This window comes from Arachis hypogaea, chromosome 6, assembly GCF_003086295.3.
Source record: "Arachis hypogaea cultivar Tifrunner chromosome 6, arahy.Tifrunner.gnm2.J5K5, whole genome shotgun sequence".
NCBI lineage: Eukaryota > Viridiplantae > Streptophyta > Magnoliopsida > Fabales > Fabaceae > Arachis > Arachis hypogaea.
In genome coordinates this window covers 112,986,184-113,004,638 of record NC_092041.1, presented here as the reverse complement: position 1 = coordinate 113,004,638, position 18,455 = coordinate 112,986,184, and the positions used below count along the sequence as shown (strand labels likewise).

General features: G+C 33.9%; 1 protein-coding gene across 3 annotated transcripts; it reads right to left on the bottom strand.

The window, feature by feature from the left end:
* Positions 1-1,191: 1,191 nt before the first annotated feature.
* LOC112755812 (7-deoxyloganetin glucosyltransferase) lies at positions 1,192-4,608 on the bottom strand. Of its 3 annotated transcripts, none has more exons than XM_025804106.3 (2): positions 3,612-4,608; positions 1,192-2,301 (listed from the first exon to the last, which is right to left on the bottom strand). In XM_025804106.3, exons 1-2 carry the CDS (start codon positions 4,135-4,137, stop codon positions 1,355-1,357), a joined length of 1,473 nt encoding a protein of 490 aa, XP_025659891.1. In that variant the 5' UTR covers positions 4,138-4,608; the 3' UTR covers positions 1,192-1,354. The 3 variants fall into 3 exon arrangements, with proteins under 3 accessions (XP_025659891.1, XP_072053827.1, XP_025659892.1); XM_072197726.1 differs by having other exon boundaries at positions 1,192-2,788; positions 3,228-4,161; XM_025804107.3 differs by having other exon boundaries at positions 1,192-2,324; positions 3,612-4,158.
* Between the last annotated feature and the right edge of the window lie 13,847 nt (positions 4,609-18,455).

Below are 18,455 nucleotides of genomic sequence, written 5' to 3'. Positions count from 1 at the left end.
AAACAAGTGGATGAAACCCTACAGAAATTTGACTCGAAGCAGACTCAGAAATTCGTTGGGATGTGAGTGTGCGTGAGTAATTTCTGAAGCAAAGTTCCAACCCTTGCACTTTCGAGCCTTCTTCTATTTATAAAAATTTTCAACCAATCAAATTGAAGTGTAACTCCCACGCTCATTAATGCATAGATAACCATTCCTGCTTCTTTTGCTAGACAAAAAGTAACATTGATAACATCATAACAAACAACCTTCAAACTTTTGGTCCTTCAATTCAGCATCTCAATCAGCTTGTTGTCCGACCACAATAAAGTCCTGCTCGAACTTCCTTACCATCCTTTTTATATTATCTTTCCTTCAAAAACACACGCTTATTGCTTTTCGAATCCTCTCCTTTTCGAAATAAATTATTTTCGACCAGCAATAAGTTAATGAATTTTAATCTACTAAAATACACTACAAGAAAAATATCTATTCAGGTACACTTGAAAAGTGTAGTCAAAAATGAAAAAAAGTGATGTCTTAGGCAAAGGCTACGCTTTTTAGGTTTCAGAGACGCTTTTGTAGGGGATGCCTATACCAGTGTTGCCTATTCTCAAAGGTTACGCTTATGGCCTTTGAAAATAGAGTACGCTTTTTAAGTGATGCTGTTTAGGATCAAAGGCTACGCTTTTTAGCAGTAGTGGTTACCAAAGTTCAAAAGAATAGGCTACACTTTTCAGGACTACTACATCACTTTACAATCGTAACAAGTAGTATACCTATAGCTACTCTATATAAGTGTAGCATTTTATCCCTCATTTTTTTTAATTTCTGTTTATATATATATATAAACAGTAATTTCTAATAATATTTTTATCTAAATCTAATATTTGAGAATATATATAATTATATATATAATGCTATAGTACTATAAAGTTTATTAAACAGTTTAAAATATGTAAAGTAGCTAGCACAAGGTTGAAAGGAGTTAACATAATATAGTTATTTCATTTAACAGATATTGTTATTATATGTGTTAACTTATATTTGGGTAACCATTAGCTGAAGAATACGTACCGTGCTTGAACAAAAGGTACCGTGCTTGAACAAAAGATACTAAGTTAAAGTATCCACAAATATTGATAATAAGTTAATAAACAAGTTGTACCTTAACTATATATATGTGACCTCTTATTTAGCACAATCTTGATATTTTTAGAAATAATTCACATATCTATTTTATTTCATTCATTCATCAACTCGACAATTTGGTTCTATACGAATCTACGGAGGAAGACAGAAATTATTACAAATAAAATATTTTCTCACTAGCTATCATAAGAAAAACGACACCTTATTCCATCTAAACCACACTTCAATTTTTAGCAAATTTGCTCAAGAGAACTTGATGAATCAACTTGTCTAGATTCTGAAATGAGGATCCATTTGGGGCAGAAGCAGCTTCCTTTGCTAATTTCTTCAATTTCAAAGCCTTTTGTTTCATATCAACACCCTTCTCTCCATCCATTGACTCCCTCACAAGACTCTCAATTTTGTCCCTCCTAACATCTTCAATCTCCAACCCAATTCCCCATTCCGTACAACAAAACCTACAATTGGTTTGTTGCTCAGCAAAGAAGGGCCAACATATCATGGGCACACCACCACACATACTTTCCAATGTTGAGTTCCAACCACTGTGTGTCAAAAACACCCCAATTGATGGGTGAGCCAAAACTTGTTCTTGGGGACACCAATTTGCTAACATGCCTCTAATTTTTGCCACTTCCACAAATTCAGGAGGTAACACAGCATTTTCACCAGCCACAAGATCTGGCCTAATTACCCACAAGAACTTTTTGTTGCTATTGGCAATTCCCCAAGCAAACTCTATTAAATTTTCACTGGTCATAGTTGTGATGCTACCAAAGTTTATGTACACCACTGAATTTGGCTCTTGTTTGTCTAGCCACTCAATACACTTTGGATCTTCCTTCCAAAGATTAGATGCAATGGATTTCAAGTCCTTATCTGTGATATGGTTTAGTAGAAGATTCAAAGGACCAACGGAATAGACAGGTGGCAAATTATTAATGGTGGAGAATGCTTCCAAGATATCATGATCTAAGGCATCAAATGTATTGATTATGATTGCATGAGCTCTTTGAGCTCCCTTGGATTCTCTTAAAAAGAAATTAAGCATAATATCATTTGGGTCTGTGGTTCTGATAAAGCTGGGCATATCCCTCAATCGGATCTCTTTCATTCCGGGTACCCAGTTGATAGTTGTCTCCAAATACCCATTTGTGATATCATTCATGTCTGCATGTCAAGTATGGCACATACTGAAACTCAGAAACATGATATCTTCTAATTAATTAATGTTATTGATATTTTAAACACATTTTTCTAAAATTTGACCTATAACTTTTTTTTAAAAAAAGATCTTTTATAATATATAATTTGTAAACAATATTATTTGTAAGAATTGAACTCACAATTTTTTTTAATTAGAGTATAAAATACTAACCATATCAACTAATTTCACCATCATTAATGCTAGAGTTAACAAAAAAAAACTGTTAAAATTTGTTTTATTTAATATTTATTAATATTATTAATTATTAAATAAGATAAATTTTAATTATTTTTTATTAATTTATATTAATTATTAAAAAACTATTAAATTATTTTTAATTATCAAACAATTTTTTTAGTCCAATAATTTAAGTATATATTTTAAATTATATTTTTAAGAGTAAAATATCATTTTTGTCCCAAACGTTTGGGGTAAGTCTTATTTGTATCCCTAACGTTTAAATCGTCCTATTTGTATCCTTAACGTTTATAAAAGTGATTCAATGTTATCTTACTATCAATTATACTAACAAGTCAAATTATATTTTTCAATTATTCTCACTTGTATGTATTCATTCTCAATTAGGTTTCACTTGAATGTGTTCGATTTTAATATTATATCCACTATTGTGTTTAGATTCAATTATATCCCTAGAAAAGTGAATTATATAAATATTGTAGAAATTAATTTCAATATTTGATGAGCTATTTCACGGAGTAGATCATCAATTATATCCCAAACATTTATATTCTAACTTCAAGAAGAGATTTTTAAAACTCAAACTAAAGCGCTCATGATGTGTAATTGACGGCAGGATAACATTGAATCACTTTTACAAACGTGATACAAATAGGACGATTTAAACGTTAGGGACACAAATAGAATTTACCCCAAACGTTGGGAACAAAAACAATACTTTACTTTATTTTTAAATATTAATAATTAATTAATAACTAAAAAATAAAAATAATAAATTTTAATAATTTTTTAGTATTTTTCTTATTATTATATAAGAATGTTTTTAAGAAGGAATATTTTTAGTATAAGCAAAAAGAAAATTAATTAATGTTATTTAAAACAAGACAAAAAAAAACATTAGTTACTTAATATTTATTTTATTTTGTTATTATTTAAAATTAATTTATAGAAAAGTAAGCTAATGACTAATAGCTCAAATGACATAGTCTGTTCATACTTAATTAAGAGGTTGTGGGTTCGAATCTAATTAAAAAAAAATTTATAGAAAAGTAAATTCAGAGAGGAAAGTACATACCTTTAAGGGGAGTGAAGTCTTTATCAACAAGTTGGCGATAGTGCATATAGCACATGGTCCCACACCCACTAGCCGTCCAAAACACCACCACTGGAATCTCCAATTCTTCCGCTGCCTCAATCCCGAAACTCATCGTTCCGTCAGATACTATGCAAGTCACCGGAGGAACACCGCTGTCACCGCCATTCAGCTTTGAAATCAGCTTCTTGAAGTGCGGCAAGCACCTTTTACTAGTGGAGTCACACAGTAACGGTACATCCTGCGTTGCATCCACAGGGTTAGGGTCCACGGGTAGACCGTCGGGGATGGTTTCGAATCGGAAGGATGGTAGGTTTCTGAGCGAGTCGGAGCCTCTGGATTTGAGAAGGCGGTTGCGATTGTATTCGGTGTAAACGAACGTGATGTGGAAGCCATTGTGGTGAAGAAGCTTTGCTAGTTTTAGCATTGGGTTTATGTGTCCTTGTGCTGGGTATGGCATGAACACCGCGTGTGGCTTATTATTCTTTGTTATGTTCAAAGAACCCATTTTGTTTGTTCAATTCTTGCTTTCTGTTGTTGATGCAAGGTATTGGATTTTATAGCGGAGCCGTGGAGGTGTATGTGTCTGTTGTGAAATTAAGTAATTAAGTAATAATATATTTGGTGGTAAAAATTTCATGTGGAGTTGATTTTAAGTGAAGTTGATAATTTAGAGTCATTAGATAAAAATTTAGTCAAATCAATTAAATCATTATACGACTCTCAATTATCAACTTTATATGAATTGGACTGCATCTAAGTTTCTACTATATTTGGAGGCTCCAATTAATTGTGGTTGTGGCGGTGGTAGACTAGTCGTCTAGTAGCATTAGCACCGGCACCACGATATGAATTTTATATTTCAATAGATTGAGAATGGGCGGGACTTGGGTACTGGATCTTTTATCTTTATCCTGTAACCAAATTCAATTACTTTTTTTGGTTTACGGCATCATATTATATTATTATGGACTGTTTTTATCAATATACTAAAATTATTTATCAAAATTAATTATTAAAATAAAATATATATTAAAAATAAATTAAATTATATATATTTATATATAAATAATATTTTTATTATATTATATAGAGTCAAATTCTAAATTGATTACTATTTTTTATTAGCCGTTTCGTTGAATTTTTAAATTATGAGGTAAATAATCAATTTTAAACTTATATAAGAAACATTTTAGTCTATATTCTAAATCATCACAACTATATATAATTTTAGAATTCAAGGAGTAACAACTAATAAATAACGATTAAGAACTAACGCAGTATTTATTTCAAGGGAATTTGGGGGAAAAAATAAACAAAAGAAAAGAAAATGAGTGATTAAAAAATAATTTACATACATTAATATATTATAATTTATATATAATATAGAAAAGAATATTAATTTAATTTTACTTGGTTATAATATTTTTTTTATTTAAATAAAAAAAAATTTATTTTTTTGTATTTATTTTTTTTCCATCCAAATAATATAAAAATAATTAACTTTTTTTTATTTTTTTATTTTCTTTTTTTTATTTTCTATTTTGCATTCTTTTTTTTTTTGGTGACTTCTATTTTGCATTCAAATGATCTCTAAGGTACCGCTCAAAAAAAAAAAAGAAAAGAACCAATTTGAAGTTAAGAAAAGAAGGGGGAGGTGGTTGAACGATGTTGCATTAATTACCTCTTTTAATGTATAAAAAAAATACTCTTTATTTATTTAAATCATAAAAAAAATTAAAGTATCAAACAAAATACATAACTAAATTTAATAAAATCAAATTTATAGACACGCATTTCTTTAGATTTATGTATATTTTTGTTCTTCTTTTTTTTTTCTATTTTTTTCTCACAATAAAAAAAGAAAAAGAATAACACAAAAAAAGATAATAAAAAAATACAGCATTGATTAAACATATCATTTAATTAAAAGTAATATCAAAATTTTTAGTAAATAATATAAATTTTTTTTAAAGAATTATAAATTTAAAATTTTAAAAAATAAAAGATTTTGATTAAAAAAATTTTGTATCATAGTTAAGAAATTTGGCAACCAAAAAGATTGGAGGATAGGTGAAGCGGCGATACAACTTGGAAAAGGAGGGTGCGACATTGCACAGTAGGAAAAACAAAAAATTGATTGCTAAACGTGAGTTACTTTCTGTTACCGTAAATATATAGAAAAAAATTTAAGTATATATCGAAAATAACAGTATTTCAATTATTTTAACCGTTGATTTCAATTAATATATATTATATATATTTCTTATAATTTAGATTAACGGTTAAAACAACTAGAATATTGATATTCTCGGTACACATATATGTCTGAAAGCAATAAAAACTCTGGTCAGTTATATGAAAAGAATGGTCTATCTTATCTTTTCAACCATAACTATATATTAAAAAAGGGCAATTTATGTTATTAAATTGTTTCACTCTCAATATTATGCAAATGCATTGTTTCCAAATCCAATACGCAAATACATTGATTCACATATCTATATAAATCGCTACTGGCAATAACGGTTTACAGGTGTGCATAAACCGCTACAAATAACAGCGGTTTACATGTGTGCGTGTATAGGGTAAACCGCTATAGGCTATAGCGGTTTACGTGTAGTGTGCTGTGTATATAAACCGTGGTGGTAGCCGCGGATTATTCATTTAGAGGGGTTGTGAAGTTTTTTAGAGAGAGGAAATTCTAGAGAGAGGTCAGAGCAAGTTGAGAGCGGGTCCGAGGTATCTCAGTGGTGACTTCCGGCGAGTTATCATGGCAGACAGGACCTTGTACCGACTGAACGGTGTTGCGCATATTGCCGGTTCTATTGGTGACGAGGTTAGTTAATAATTATTTTTTTCTAGGCTTTGCATATGTTAGTCAGAAAAATTGTATGTAAGGTAGACGAACTAGAATTTATAGATTATTCCCTCTAGTTTGAAATTAGGTTTCGCATGTTAGGATGTTAGTTTAATGGGTTTGGTTTAGTATTTTGAGTTTTTCTTGTTAAGTTATAAATATGACTACTTAGCTGAATTTCAAATCCCTTCAATGAATGTTATTCTACATGGTGTTGGTTTAGTTTAGGGAAAGGGACAGTTGACGTTAGTGAATTATTTTAGTTTGGTTAGTGTATTTGTATGATATGAAGTTTTTAATTTTAAAGCTTTATAATATTTTTATATTTCTGGCTGTTATTTATTCAAGTATGTGTGTTGTTATTTTTACTATCGTGATTAGGGAAATTTTTTTTAGATAGGAGAATTTGTTGATGGTTCATCATTTGTTGATGGTTTAAGATATTTGTATCCAGTTAGATAGGGGAATTTTTTTATGGATAGGAGAATTTAATTGGACTTTGTATTTTTTTGCTGTTCTGTGCAACCCACTAGGTGTATATACAGTGTGAGACGGCAACAGAATATGTCCATGCATAAAAGGATCATCCCGTATTTAGAGAGGGCTGGATTGTACCATTTGGCCAGGCTAAACAGCCAATGGTTCTGGTTGGATGAGCCATTGGTTAGTGCGTTTGTTGAGAGGTGGCGTCCTGAGACGCACACGTTCCATATGCCTTTCGGAGAGTGCACAGTGACATTGCAAGACGTGGCATTTCAGCTAGGGCTGCCTGTGGATGGGGAGGTTGTGAGTGGTTGCCTTGGTGAGTTTGAGAAATACATGGAGGGTGGCCGACCAGCTTGGGAGTGGTTTGAGGACCTATTCGGTGAGCGGCCTCCACCGAATAAGGTCAAGCAGATGACAGTACACTTTACATGGTTCCACGAGAGGTTTAGGGTGCTACCACTAGATGCGAACGAGGACACTGTCCGCATCTACGCACGGGCCTACATCATGATGCTGTTATCGACTCAGTTATTTGGGGACAAGAGTGCGAACCGGGTACATATACGGTGGTTGCCATTTTGTGGAAAACCTTGATGACCAAGACTCTGCATTTTTTCCCTCCACGAGTGCAAACGCAACAGGCAAAATATTCGAGTTACCATCCTGAGCAATCGCCAACAACAATGTCCCGCCATACTTGCCATAGAGGTGTGTTCCGTCGATGCTTACGAGCGGCTTACAGTGGCGGAATGCCTCAATACACGGAGGAAATGTCCAAAACATCCGATGAAAGTAGGCTCTATCTTCATCAACTTGGTCACCCACTCTAACCGGGGAGGTCTTCAGCAGAGCAACGGAACCTTCCATCGTGGATGTGACCCCAAGGATCCATCGAAGTAGATCCGCATATGACTCCTCCCAATCGCCATATATCTGCGCTACTGCCTTCTACTTCGCCAACCACACCTTCCGATAACTAGGCCTGAATCCATATGTCGCCTCCGTTGCCTCTTGCAACACCTTAATCAACACCGACGCATCAGCTCTAACCAATGGAAAGATTCTCGCACAGATGACATGATAATCAAGTTGCTTGTGGTCGCTTGATATCGATGTGGCCATACACGTGTGCGGACCGTTGTACCTCCTAACTTCCCATGTGCTCTTCCTTTTCCGCATGACTATCCGAATCAACCACCTGCACCCGTTACCAAACTCCTTGCATCTCCCTTGATATTTCAGATTGTCGGACTCCATTACCTTGTACTCAACTCCACGCCGAATACTGTAATTTTTTACACTCAACACGGCTTCCTCTTTACTCTGGAACGATTGGCCAATCTGAAATTCAGTCAGAGGTGTCCCATCATGCATCCCCTGCCCATCGAATGTTGCATCTACATTCTGGTGTTGGCCGATGGCTTCCAAGTTCAAAGAAGAGAGGTGGGGAGGGTACTCTTGTGTTCCAGAACCGAAACCTCCATGGGTTGAACATGTACCTCTTGGAATATCATCATCACTGTCCCCACCAATATCGACAGGCTCCTCATCCGAATCATCGTCACACAGTGCATTCTCAACTCGATCCGGTCCGGCATCACATTCAAAATCAGGCACAACAGGAGCAACATATGCATGAACAGCCCCAGCATGTTCGGGCTCAGGAATCGGAACTGCCGCTGCTATCACAGGCATCGATGTCGATGCACCACCGGCTGTGGTCGACTGAGGATTCGGTGCCGATGTCCTAGAGCTATCCACATCATCTTCCAACTTCGCAAGCAGCTCAGGTATCCTCACCTCCGGAAAACTACGCCTGCGGTGAAACAAGACCTGCAGGTTTTCATCCGACCGATCACGAAGGTCTCATATCTCACACCAGTTGACACAACGGCAATGGGAATCTTGTAAAATAACTTTTTTACCCACTTCGTCCCACAGGTACCGAACTTCCGTAATATGCTTAGCTTAATCTCTGCCAACGTATTCGACGATCGGATAAAAATACTAAACGGTTCTCTATCTGTGAATTTTACACCATGTCTTTTGCTCTTTTGAATTTTTCCAGAGCAGTGAACCAGAGCCACAAAACTATCCTCCCCTTCCATTTGTGAATAACACTCTACCTCTCCACATTTGGCCCCTCCATAGTTTATATAGGCAGTCCCATTCAGCCAACTACACGTAAACCGCTATAGCCTATAGCGGTTTACCCTCACACACGCACACACGTAAACCGCTGTTACTTGTAGCGGTTTATGTATTACCCTTTTAACACGTAAACCGCGGCTAGTTGTAGCGATTTATGCACACCTGTAAATCGCTACTGTCAGTAACAGTTTATATAGATATGTGAATCAATGTATTTGCGTATTAGATTTGGAAACAATGTATTTACGTAATATTAAAACTGAAACAATTTACTAACGTAAATTGCCCAAAAAAAATCCCTTCATACTCCATGATTTAAGTATACCAATCAATTCAAATATTATAAAAAGCATATTCTGTACCATATGCGTCAAGAAAATATTCAAAAATGTCAAACACATGGAGACAACATGTGCTGTTTTAATACGAAAGATAAGCAACGTGTCGAATGTCGAGTGAAATTTGAAAATGGATTCAACGGAGCAGTGCTGGTGGCCGAAAATATCAAAATAAGATGGTGATGACCGATACTTCACGTCATTGGACAAATATTTCTAGTGTTCCTCAAAATAATCCAAATCCTTTCAAGTTTGTCGTATATAGCGATTAGCAGATGATTGAGTCTAATTATTGTATCCACGTGCATGACCAAGCAGAAGATTTTAGTCCAGTTATATATTTAAACATTTTTGCTTTTTGGACTTTTTATATATAGAATTTTTCAAACTAATTAAGTCTAAAAAATAATTTATAACCACACATGTAATGCAGCCATTTCTATTGAACTCCGATAAGAAGTTAGAGAGTATAGGACCACATAAAGTCACGGGTCTCATTCATTATATATACATCATGATCAATCATACAAAATAATAATGCAGGCACTCAGGCAGCTAGCTAAAAAGAATTGAGTAAATTTTTACAATAGTACATGAAGTTTGCGTGAATATTTAATGTAGTTCTTAAAATTTTAATTTTTTTATAATTATTTTTTAGATAGAACTTCAAATATTTATAATAGTACTTAGAAATATTTTTGATGATGAATCATTATCACAGTGTTTACGTGGTCTTGTTTTGCCACATTAGATAGCTCTAATAGCTAGTTTAGCTGGCACGTTTTTAATTTATATTCATGTTGATTTTTTTTTTATATTTAACTCTAAATTTTTAAATATTCAAAAAATTTATTTTTTTTCTTGTTTATCGTTTTCTTCTCATTCTTTTGGTTGCTGTTCTTCGTCATATCGATGATGGGTGGTGCAACAGCTGGAAGCTCTATTCATTTTTTCCATTTAGTTGGAATTAGACGAGAACGCCAAACAGAAGCAGAAGATCAGGACTGCTAGAATGGTGCAGTTATGACTGCCGGCCAATTTTCAAATGGTCTGGAGTAGATTCAAATCCAAACAAACAATTTTATAGTTGTCCTAATTATAATGTAAGTTATCAGTATTACTTGTGTTGTTATGATTGTCCTTACCTCACTGTTCTTCTCTTGTTTTTGTCTAAAGTTTGAGCATGTTATATCTTTTTTTATTATAGACAAGTGGAAAGAGATGGTGTGAACTTTTGTGTGAACAGATACTGAAAATGATGAATAAGTTGATAAATTAGAATCTTCTGGCGATGATCATCAAGTGAAGATGAACTTTGATTGGAGGTTTCGGAGGTTAGAAGATATCCAGATGCAAAAAAGTAGTTACCTAATTGTTGGTGTTAATTGTGTCTGTATTGATAATGTTGATAATTATCCTGCATGTATTGTAAATCATGAGTGAAATGAGTTGGTGGTGGGTTTTCTTTATTCATTGGACGCGCAATATATGTAAAAATGGTATTTGTTGATGGAATGAAAACCTAGTTAATTATAAATTTATTGTATTTATATTTGTTTATGAAATGAACCAAAAACAGTAATATGTTAAAGAATGCCACAAAAGTGATTGAAAACCACAAAGCATTAGTGTATTAAGGTAAATTTTATAGTTTAGCAAAAAAACAGCCAATGACAAATATAAAGGGCAACCAATTAACATGAAGTTGTCAAATGTAGTTGCCTCAAAAGGAAGGACTTTCACTACAAGAAAACAAGCTTTTTGCTACGCTTTTAAAGCGTGGCGAAAAGTCCTTAAAAGCGTAGCGATAGCTTTTCGCCACGCTTTTTGAGCTACCGGCACGCTTTTCAAAGGGTCACAACTGCAAGGGTGCCGGTTGCTCTATCGCCACGCTTTTCGTGACCTATTGGCACGCTTTTTTTCTTGCCACGCTTTTAAAGACCGGCACGCTTTAAAAGCGTGGCCATATGTGTGAACTATTGCTACGCTTTTAAAGTGTGCCAAAAGCAAGATATGGCTACGCTTTTAAAGCATGCCAATATCAAGACATATAGCTACGCATTAAAAGCGTGCCAATAGCAAGACATATGGCTACGATTAAAAGCGTGCCAATAGGTGTGAGATACAGCTACGCTTTTAAAGCGTGGCTGTTCATGTGCACTGCAACGTATATCGCCACGCTTCCAAAGCGTGGGAACAAGTAGAGATATGGGTACGCTTTAGAAGCGTGCCAATAGGTTCTGAACTGAATTACAGCTCGCTTATAAAGCGTGGCTGTTGATTGCTGTTGTGTATGGCCACCCTTTTAAAGCGTGGCTGTAAAATAGTTCAGTACCTATTGGCACTACTTTTTTTATAAACCTTACAAAATCATAGATAATTTCAAAATTTAAAAGATGACTACTAATTTTAAATCAACAAATCCTTGCTTCATAAACTTGTCACAGAGAAAGTGTTTGATCACATGTTAGTTATACTTTAACAAAATACCAAAAATCAAAGTCTCATCCACTAGCAGTTTCTTAATACATGAATTACAATTCCAACATGGGTTACATTATCTACTTCCTTTACACTTCATTACAAAATATAAAACTTCATGATTACTGATCACCATTGTGAGCGAAACTGTTTTCAACACTTCCCTGCATAATTTTAAATATTATTGTGTTAGTGCATCTTATACCAAACCAAAAAATGGAGACATATATTATCAACAAATGAATGTTATAGTTGTACAATAATTGTAACCAGCAAAGGCTTTTCTTTCATTGAAAGCCAGGATACTTTTTTTGTTCTTAAAGTTTTCAAAAAAGGAAAAAAGGGTACTGCTATAGCTAGGAAGCTAACAATCAAACTGCCCCCCTCCCCTCCTTTTTTTTTCTGCAACAGTCACATGTTTCTCAACAATGGCATGTATCACCCTAACTCCTAATATATTTCACAACCAAATTAACCATTCTTGTAGCCCTATACTGCAGTCACATGCATGCACAATTTATACTAGCAACTGGAAAATCAATACAAATTGCATATGGATCAATTCTATAACTGATCCCCAATAAATAAATCAAGCAAAATGAGATATACCATGAGAGCCATTAATTCCTTCTGGAGTCTGCAAAAATCAAAACAAACAAAAACATTAAAATTCAATTATGGTTTCTTTTCTTTTTCTTTATCCAATTTGATTAGGAAAAAAGTGCAAATCTTCAAAGATTTCTCGTGTTTTCCAAAATTGAGATTCAATCCAAAATTGAGATTCAATGCCACACTAGATACAAAATAAAACACTACTAAAAAGTCAACAACTTTGAATTCAGATTCCAATTCAACACCATTAGCACCATTTAGAATCTTTTATCTCACTATCAAATGTCCAAAATCAACAACAACAATAAGTCAACTACTTTAAATGGAAATATATCGAATATCCAAAGATAGTGACTTACATCTTTGGGTGGAATATGAGTTGATTCGGAGGAGCGAGGAGTATTTCTCGGTCTGCTACTTGAGGCATCCAAAGGAGAATTTTGGGCAGCTTGCACTAAGGCTGCTACCTCTTCCTCACTCATTCCAGGGTTGACTTGGTGCACCAATACCTTTAATAAACTACATACACCGTCCATCTTCTTCTCTAATGATTCAACCTTGTTGTTGTATTCAACCTTGACTTGTCGAATCTCCTCATCATTTTTAAGAGAGCTTTTTGTAATCGAAGCCCCAAAACAACGAACTCGACCTGGTTGGTCCTTTCCTAACACTCCTACAAATGCATCCTCATCATTTTCCCCTGCCTCTATGCGGGTTTGAAGTTCAGCCTGCCGCATTAATTTAGCATACAAACAATATTAATAGAAATCACTATAGAAATCACAATAGAATTAATATTGTACATTTCCAAATACAAATACAAACAACTCACAATTGTGCTTTGCGTTTTAGCATCAATTTCTTTTCCTTTTTTACTTGTGCGAGTTGCTATGAAAACTTCAACTCTTGATGGTTCTTCACTGTTCTCTTTAGAGTCGCGCTAGAGTACATATAGAAAAATTTACATGAAGCATGCTAACTAGTAAACTACAACCTGAATATAAATGAGAAATTACAAAAAAATAAGTTACATTACCAGCTGCTTGCGCACTATTCCAAAATTTGTGGAACCCATCCGGTGAGGACATGTTTGCTTTGACCTATTTTCAGCATTCTTAGTAGACACAGCCTAAATATAAACATGAAAAAGAGATGTTATTATTCTTAATAAACATGTTTTCTTGTTTTTTCAAAATCACACTACCTTTTTCCAAAACACCAAGTTTAATCACATAAAGAACTAAAAGACAATATTACCTTAACAGTCGGAAGACTCCAATACCGAATTAGTTTGCGAAATTGAACCTCCGGGATCTCTAACGGTCGGTTCTTTATCATTTCTTTCTTTGTGTTGTACTTCAAGAAATGTTCCTTTTTTATTTCGCCTTTGTATTTTTTCCATGTATTTTTTAAAATACATGTCAAGACTCATTCCTTTTTTCGTTGAACTTGCAGTTAGCTCGCTTGTATCTTCTCCCTCATCATCAGAACTTAAATCATTTTGTTCCATTGTATCAGCTTCAACAGTCCTCTGATTCCCAGTTTTGGAGGTCTTTTCAGCTTGAGACATTGTCCCGTTCCCATTATGTTCACATTCTTGAAAAAGTGACATTGGTTACACCTTTTTTTTCTTCTTTGGAGTCCTAACTTGCTCTTCAATGGCATCTTCCACGATTGTGATGGGTTGGTTTCTTGTTTGATCTTTTGGGTCTTGAGCTTGGAAGCTAGCCTTCTTATTTTCAGCCATGATCTTTTCTCTTTTAATATTGTATTGTTGTAGCAATTTAGCACTTGACCTCACTTGTGTAACCTCAAAGGAATTCTTTTTTTTTTTGGACTTTTTTCTTTCATTTTTTGTGCTAAGGTACTTATCCGTTTTCTTTTAGCGATCTCTCCTTTCTCCATTCTGCATACACAAAAGAGTTACAATGAAAAAAATATTATTTTATGAATAATTAAACGAACATAATCAACATAAGCGAGTAATTAAATAAGCAAAATAACTAAAACAAATGAGACATTTAGAATTCTACCAAAACAGCATTACATGAAAACATGTCAAGATGTTTCAGAATCAGAGTCCTCCATGTACCCGTATTCACTCCCCTCATCTTCCTCACCACGTTGTTTGGCAAACATATTTGGAGCCACATCTATAATGGTTGCTCGTAGATCATTCCTCACTAGATCAACTTCGCCATTATCATTTGGGAGACTGGGAATCACTTCAGGTTCACATGGCTCCCTTGCATATATTATGGGGGAATCCATCGCATATTAGATGGTCATACACGACATCTCTCCTTAACCAAAGTCTATTACAACACTTTGCACATGGGCATTGAATTTCATCCCCTTGAGGAATTCCCGGTGATGAAAAAGCAAAGTGTAAAAACTTTTCTACACCGAGTTGATATTCTTTTTCATGACGTGGTGTATCCATCCAATCCTTGGACACATCCATCGAAAACCTATATATTTCAAATAGATAGCTAAGTTTCTAGTTTGAAGTCTTTACTGCTAGTCTCACTAACTGCGAGTCTAGCTTCCTAATTAACTAGGAGACAATTTTCCAAGTCTCCAAAATACTTTGAAGGCATTGGACATAAAATAGCGAAGAAAATTAAATTTTAGCAATTCTTAAAGGTCCTGAAGTGAGTGCCTCAGGAAAGCACTTAAGTTGTCCACATAACATTAATAACAAATTAAGAGATGTATTTAAATTCACATGAACCAACCTTAAATACTGTCGTAATCCGTACAACACCAGCACCAAAGTAGTAGCGCAGCAGAAGCAGAATTAGAAAGGTAGCAGCGGCAGCGAATAGCGGTTCGGCAACAGATAATCAGCACCACAGCAACATCAAAGCAATACCACAGGAGCAGCAGAATAAAAGAAGTGGTAGTAGTGGTGGATAGATAACTATCAAAAGCCTGTTGGAAAGCATAAAATTAAAATGCTCTTGAGAATTAAATTTTTTTCTTAATTTAAAACATAAAAAAACCATAGAAATTTGAAAAATGGGGGAATTTAGAAAGTAGGAATCGAAGAAGTGGCTGGAGAAAACCCCAAAAGGGCAGGTAAACCCTTGGCAACTTTAGAGCATTAGTCTAACTGCTCAGCATGAACTGCTTGAAAATTACATTTGAAATTAAAATAGCATCCATTTAAATATATTTAGCACAAATTGTGGGCCATAATCCATTTAAAAAAGGCCATATTTATATATATTAATCCAATATATAGCTTGATCCAGACCTAGGAACTACTATATGAAATATAAATTATATGCACTATAAAAGGAAAAAGGATTATAACCACCCCCATATATTCAATTTAGCATCAGCATCCTTCAATTCTATATATATATATATATATATATATATATATATATATATATATATATATATATATATATATATATATATATATATATCTACTATTTGAAGATATTATTTGTAGCAACCAACCAGCAATTAACAAATTTCTTGATTATTTTTCGCTGTTATATAAACTGTTTTATGAATTACTAGTACTATTTCAATTTTGACTTAAAACTGGCAAGTATGTCTCAACTTTAATTTCTCTGAGATTAAAGTATATCTAGGCTGTGATTTTCCAATAATCTAATTTTAGGTCTCCTGATAGGTATACTTTAAATACAATCATTCTCAATCCATAAGGTAATCATAATAATAATAAACTTCTACCTAAGAATAACTGTATTAATTAAAGATTACTCCGTCAAATACAAACATCAAAGCATGAAAAATTATGCAACTCTCTTTTTCTGACCACAGCAATCACCTTCGAAAGACATGAGCAAGCAACTCAGAATCAGAGCGTTAAACCTGTAGTGCTCTTTCTTCACTTTCTTCTACATTCTGCAGTGTAAAAAAGATTTCCAAGTAGTATTCAGAAAATCCAGAATGAAAAGAATAAGAACTCCACAACCCAAACTATCATATGTAATGTCGGTGGCATATGGATGGCAAGAAACTGTTAAAAATAGTTGAAAGTTTAAGAAACCAAAGTATAAACAAAGCAGTACCATAGGAGCAGCAGAATAAAATAATTGAAAATAATTTCATACCCTTAGCTTCAGATCCATTTTTATCCATTTCAAACATACAACAACAGATCATATTTATATTTTTGTTAAGAGTTTTCATTCATCAACATTTAAAAAAAAACTAACTATATATATTTTTTATATATTTTATACACTAGCATAACAACAGCTCAATGAAAGCAACAAAAGAAAACTGCTTAGACAGAAGGCAACTAGAATTCAGAATTGTGAACATGCATAAACCAGAGAGGAATATCAAAGAGGCATATCAGAGAGCACTTGGCGTGCATTAATACTGATAATAACAAATAGCATAAACCAAGCGAACCAAATGCACCAATTCACAAAATTCAATATTAAAAGCACAAACAGTGGCAATCGGCAAAAATTAGTATCCAAATCTAGTAATAATAATCCAATAATTCAAGACAAAGACACCAGTAGCATCAATTCCCAAAGCCTTTACGAAATTCAGAAAACAGGGAAGGAGGAAGAAAAAAGAGGTAATACCATCAGCAGACATAGCAAAAATTAACAAGTTTCTTGGAGTCTTGTGGTGCAAATGGTAGAGCTTTGAAGAAATTGAATTTGTGAGATTGCTCCCTGAATTTGAGAAACAAAAATTTGTTACTATTTATCCAAAGTAAATTACAACATATCAGCATGAAAGCCTTATGCATGGCACATATAATAAATCCTATAGGAAGGAAATAGATTAACCCATGAGATAGAAATAAAAGAAAGATAAGAGAATTCAGAGAAGTGTGTTTATAAGGAAAAAAATCTTAAACCAAAGGATTGAATTTTGGAAGTTAATTTTTACCTTGTAGGTACGGTTTGGAAGACAGTCGCAGGATACAGTTGAATCTGCAGTTTGAACAGCACACAATTTCAGGGTAAATCATACAAGAGTATGAAAAATTGCCGTGCATATACAGACGTGAATAAACTAATATTCAGATGTCGAACATAAAATTTGCACCCGAATAATGTAAGATAAGAAATTCTCAGTTGAGTTCAATCTAGACTAGGAAATATGCAGCTACCTGAATATTTACAATGAGAATAGAAGGAACATCCCCAGGTTTGCTGATAGAAGGAACTCCTAAACAGCGTGCAATATGTTCAGGTTTTAGCTGAGACAGAAAGAGGTCTGCTCCAAGGGAATAGAAAGCAGCATTGGTTGGCGCAAATTCTTTCTTCTTGTCCCTGCCAACCAAGTCCAAGCAACAATGAATTCTAGCACTATCAATAATGAAAAATTTTGTTTTTGTCATGATATCCTCAACATGAGGGTGATCATAACCCAAAGGTTAATCATTAATCCCCCAAAATGGTGTGTATACAAAAACAAGTATTTTGTACCAACCTAAAGCAGTTTTTCCCTCTGACTTTGAATGAACTTGGCTCAATTAAAGACCAAGAACCAGGGCTTTGTTTCTCTTATCCAACAAAATGGAATTAACAAACCTGCTATTGGCTTTAGTTTAGGTGCCTTGGGTGAAACTGAAACAAATGAGACCAGAGTGAGAAACAAGAAAAACTACCAAAAAACAAGGGTAGTAAACATCCAAAAACTAAAAGCAAATAAACTTGGAAACTAAATTTTTATGTTCATTTATTTTAACTTCTTGTCTTAACAGCTGGGGAAATAAAAGAAGCTCAATCATTCACAAGAAACACCATTTTCACACCCATTCTAACTCTTCTACTGACATAAAATAGAAAAATAAACAAAATTAGGAACAAAATAGCTTCCCCTGCATAAATAAAATATAAATCAGCTCTACAACCAACCCTGATTCCAATGCAGAATTTTAAAATC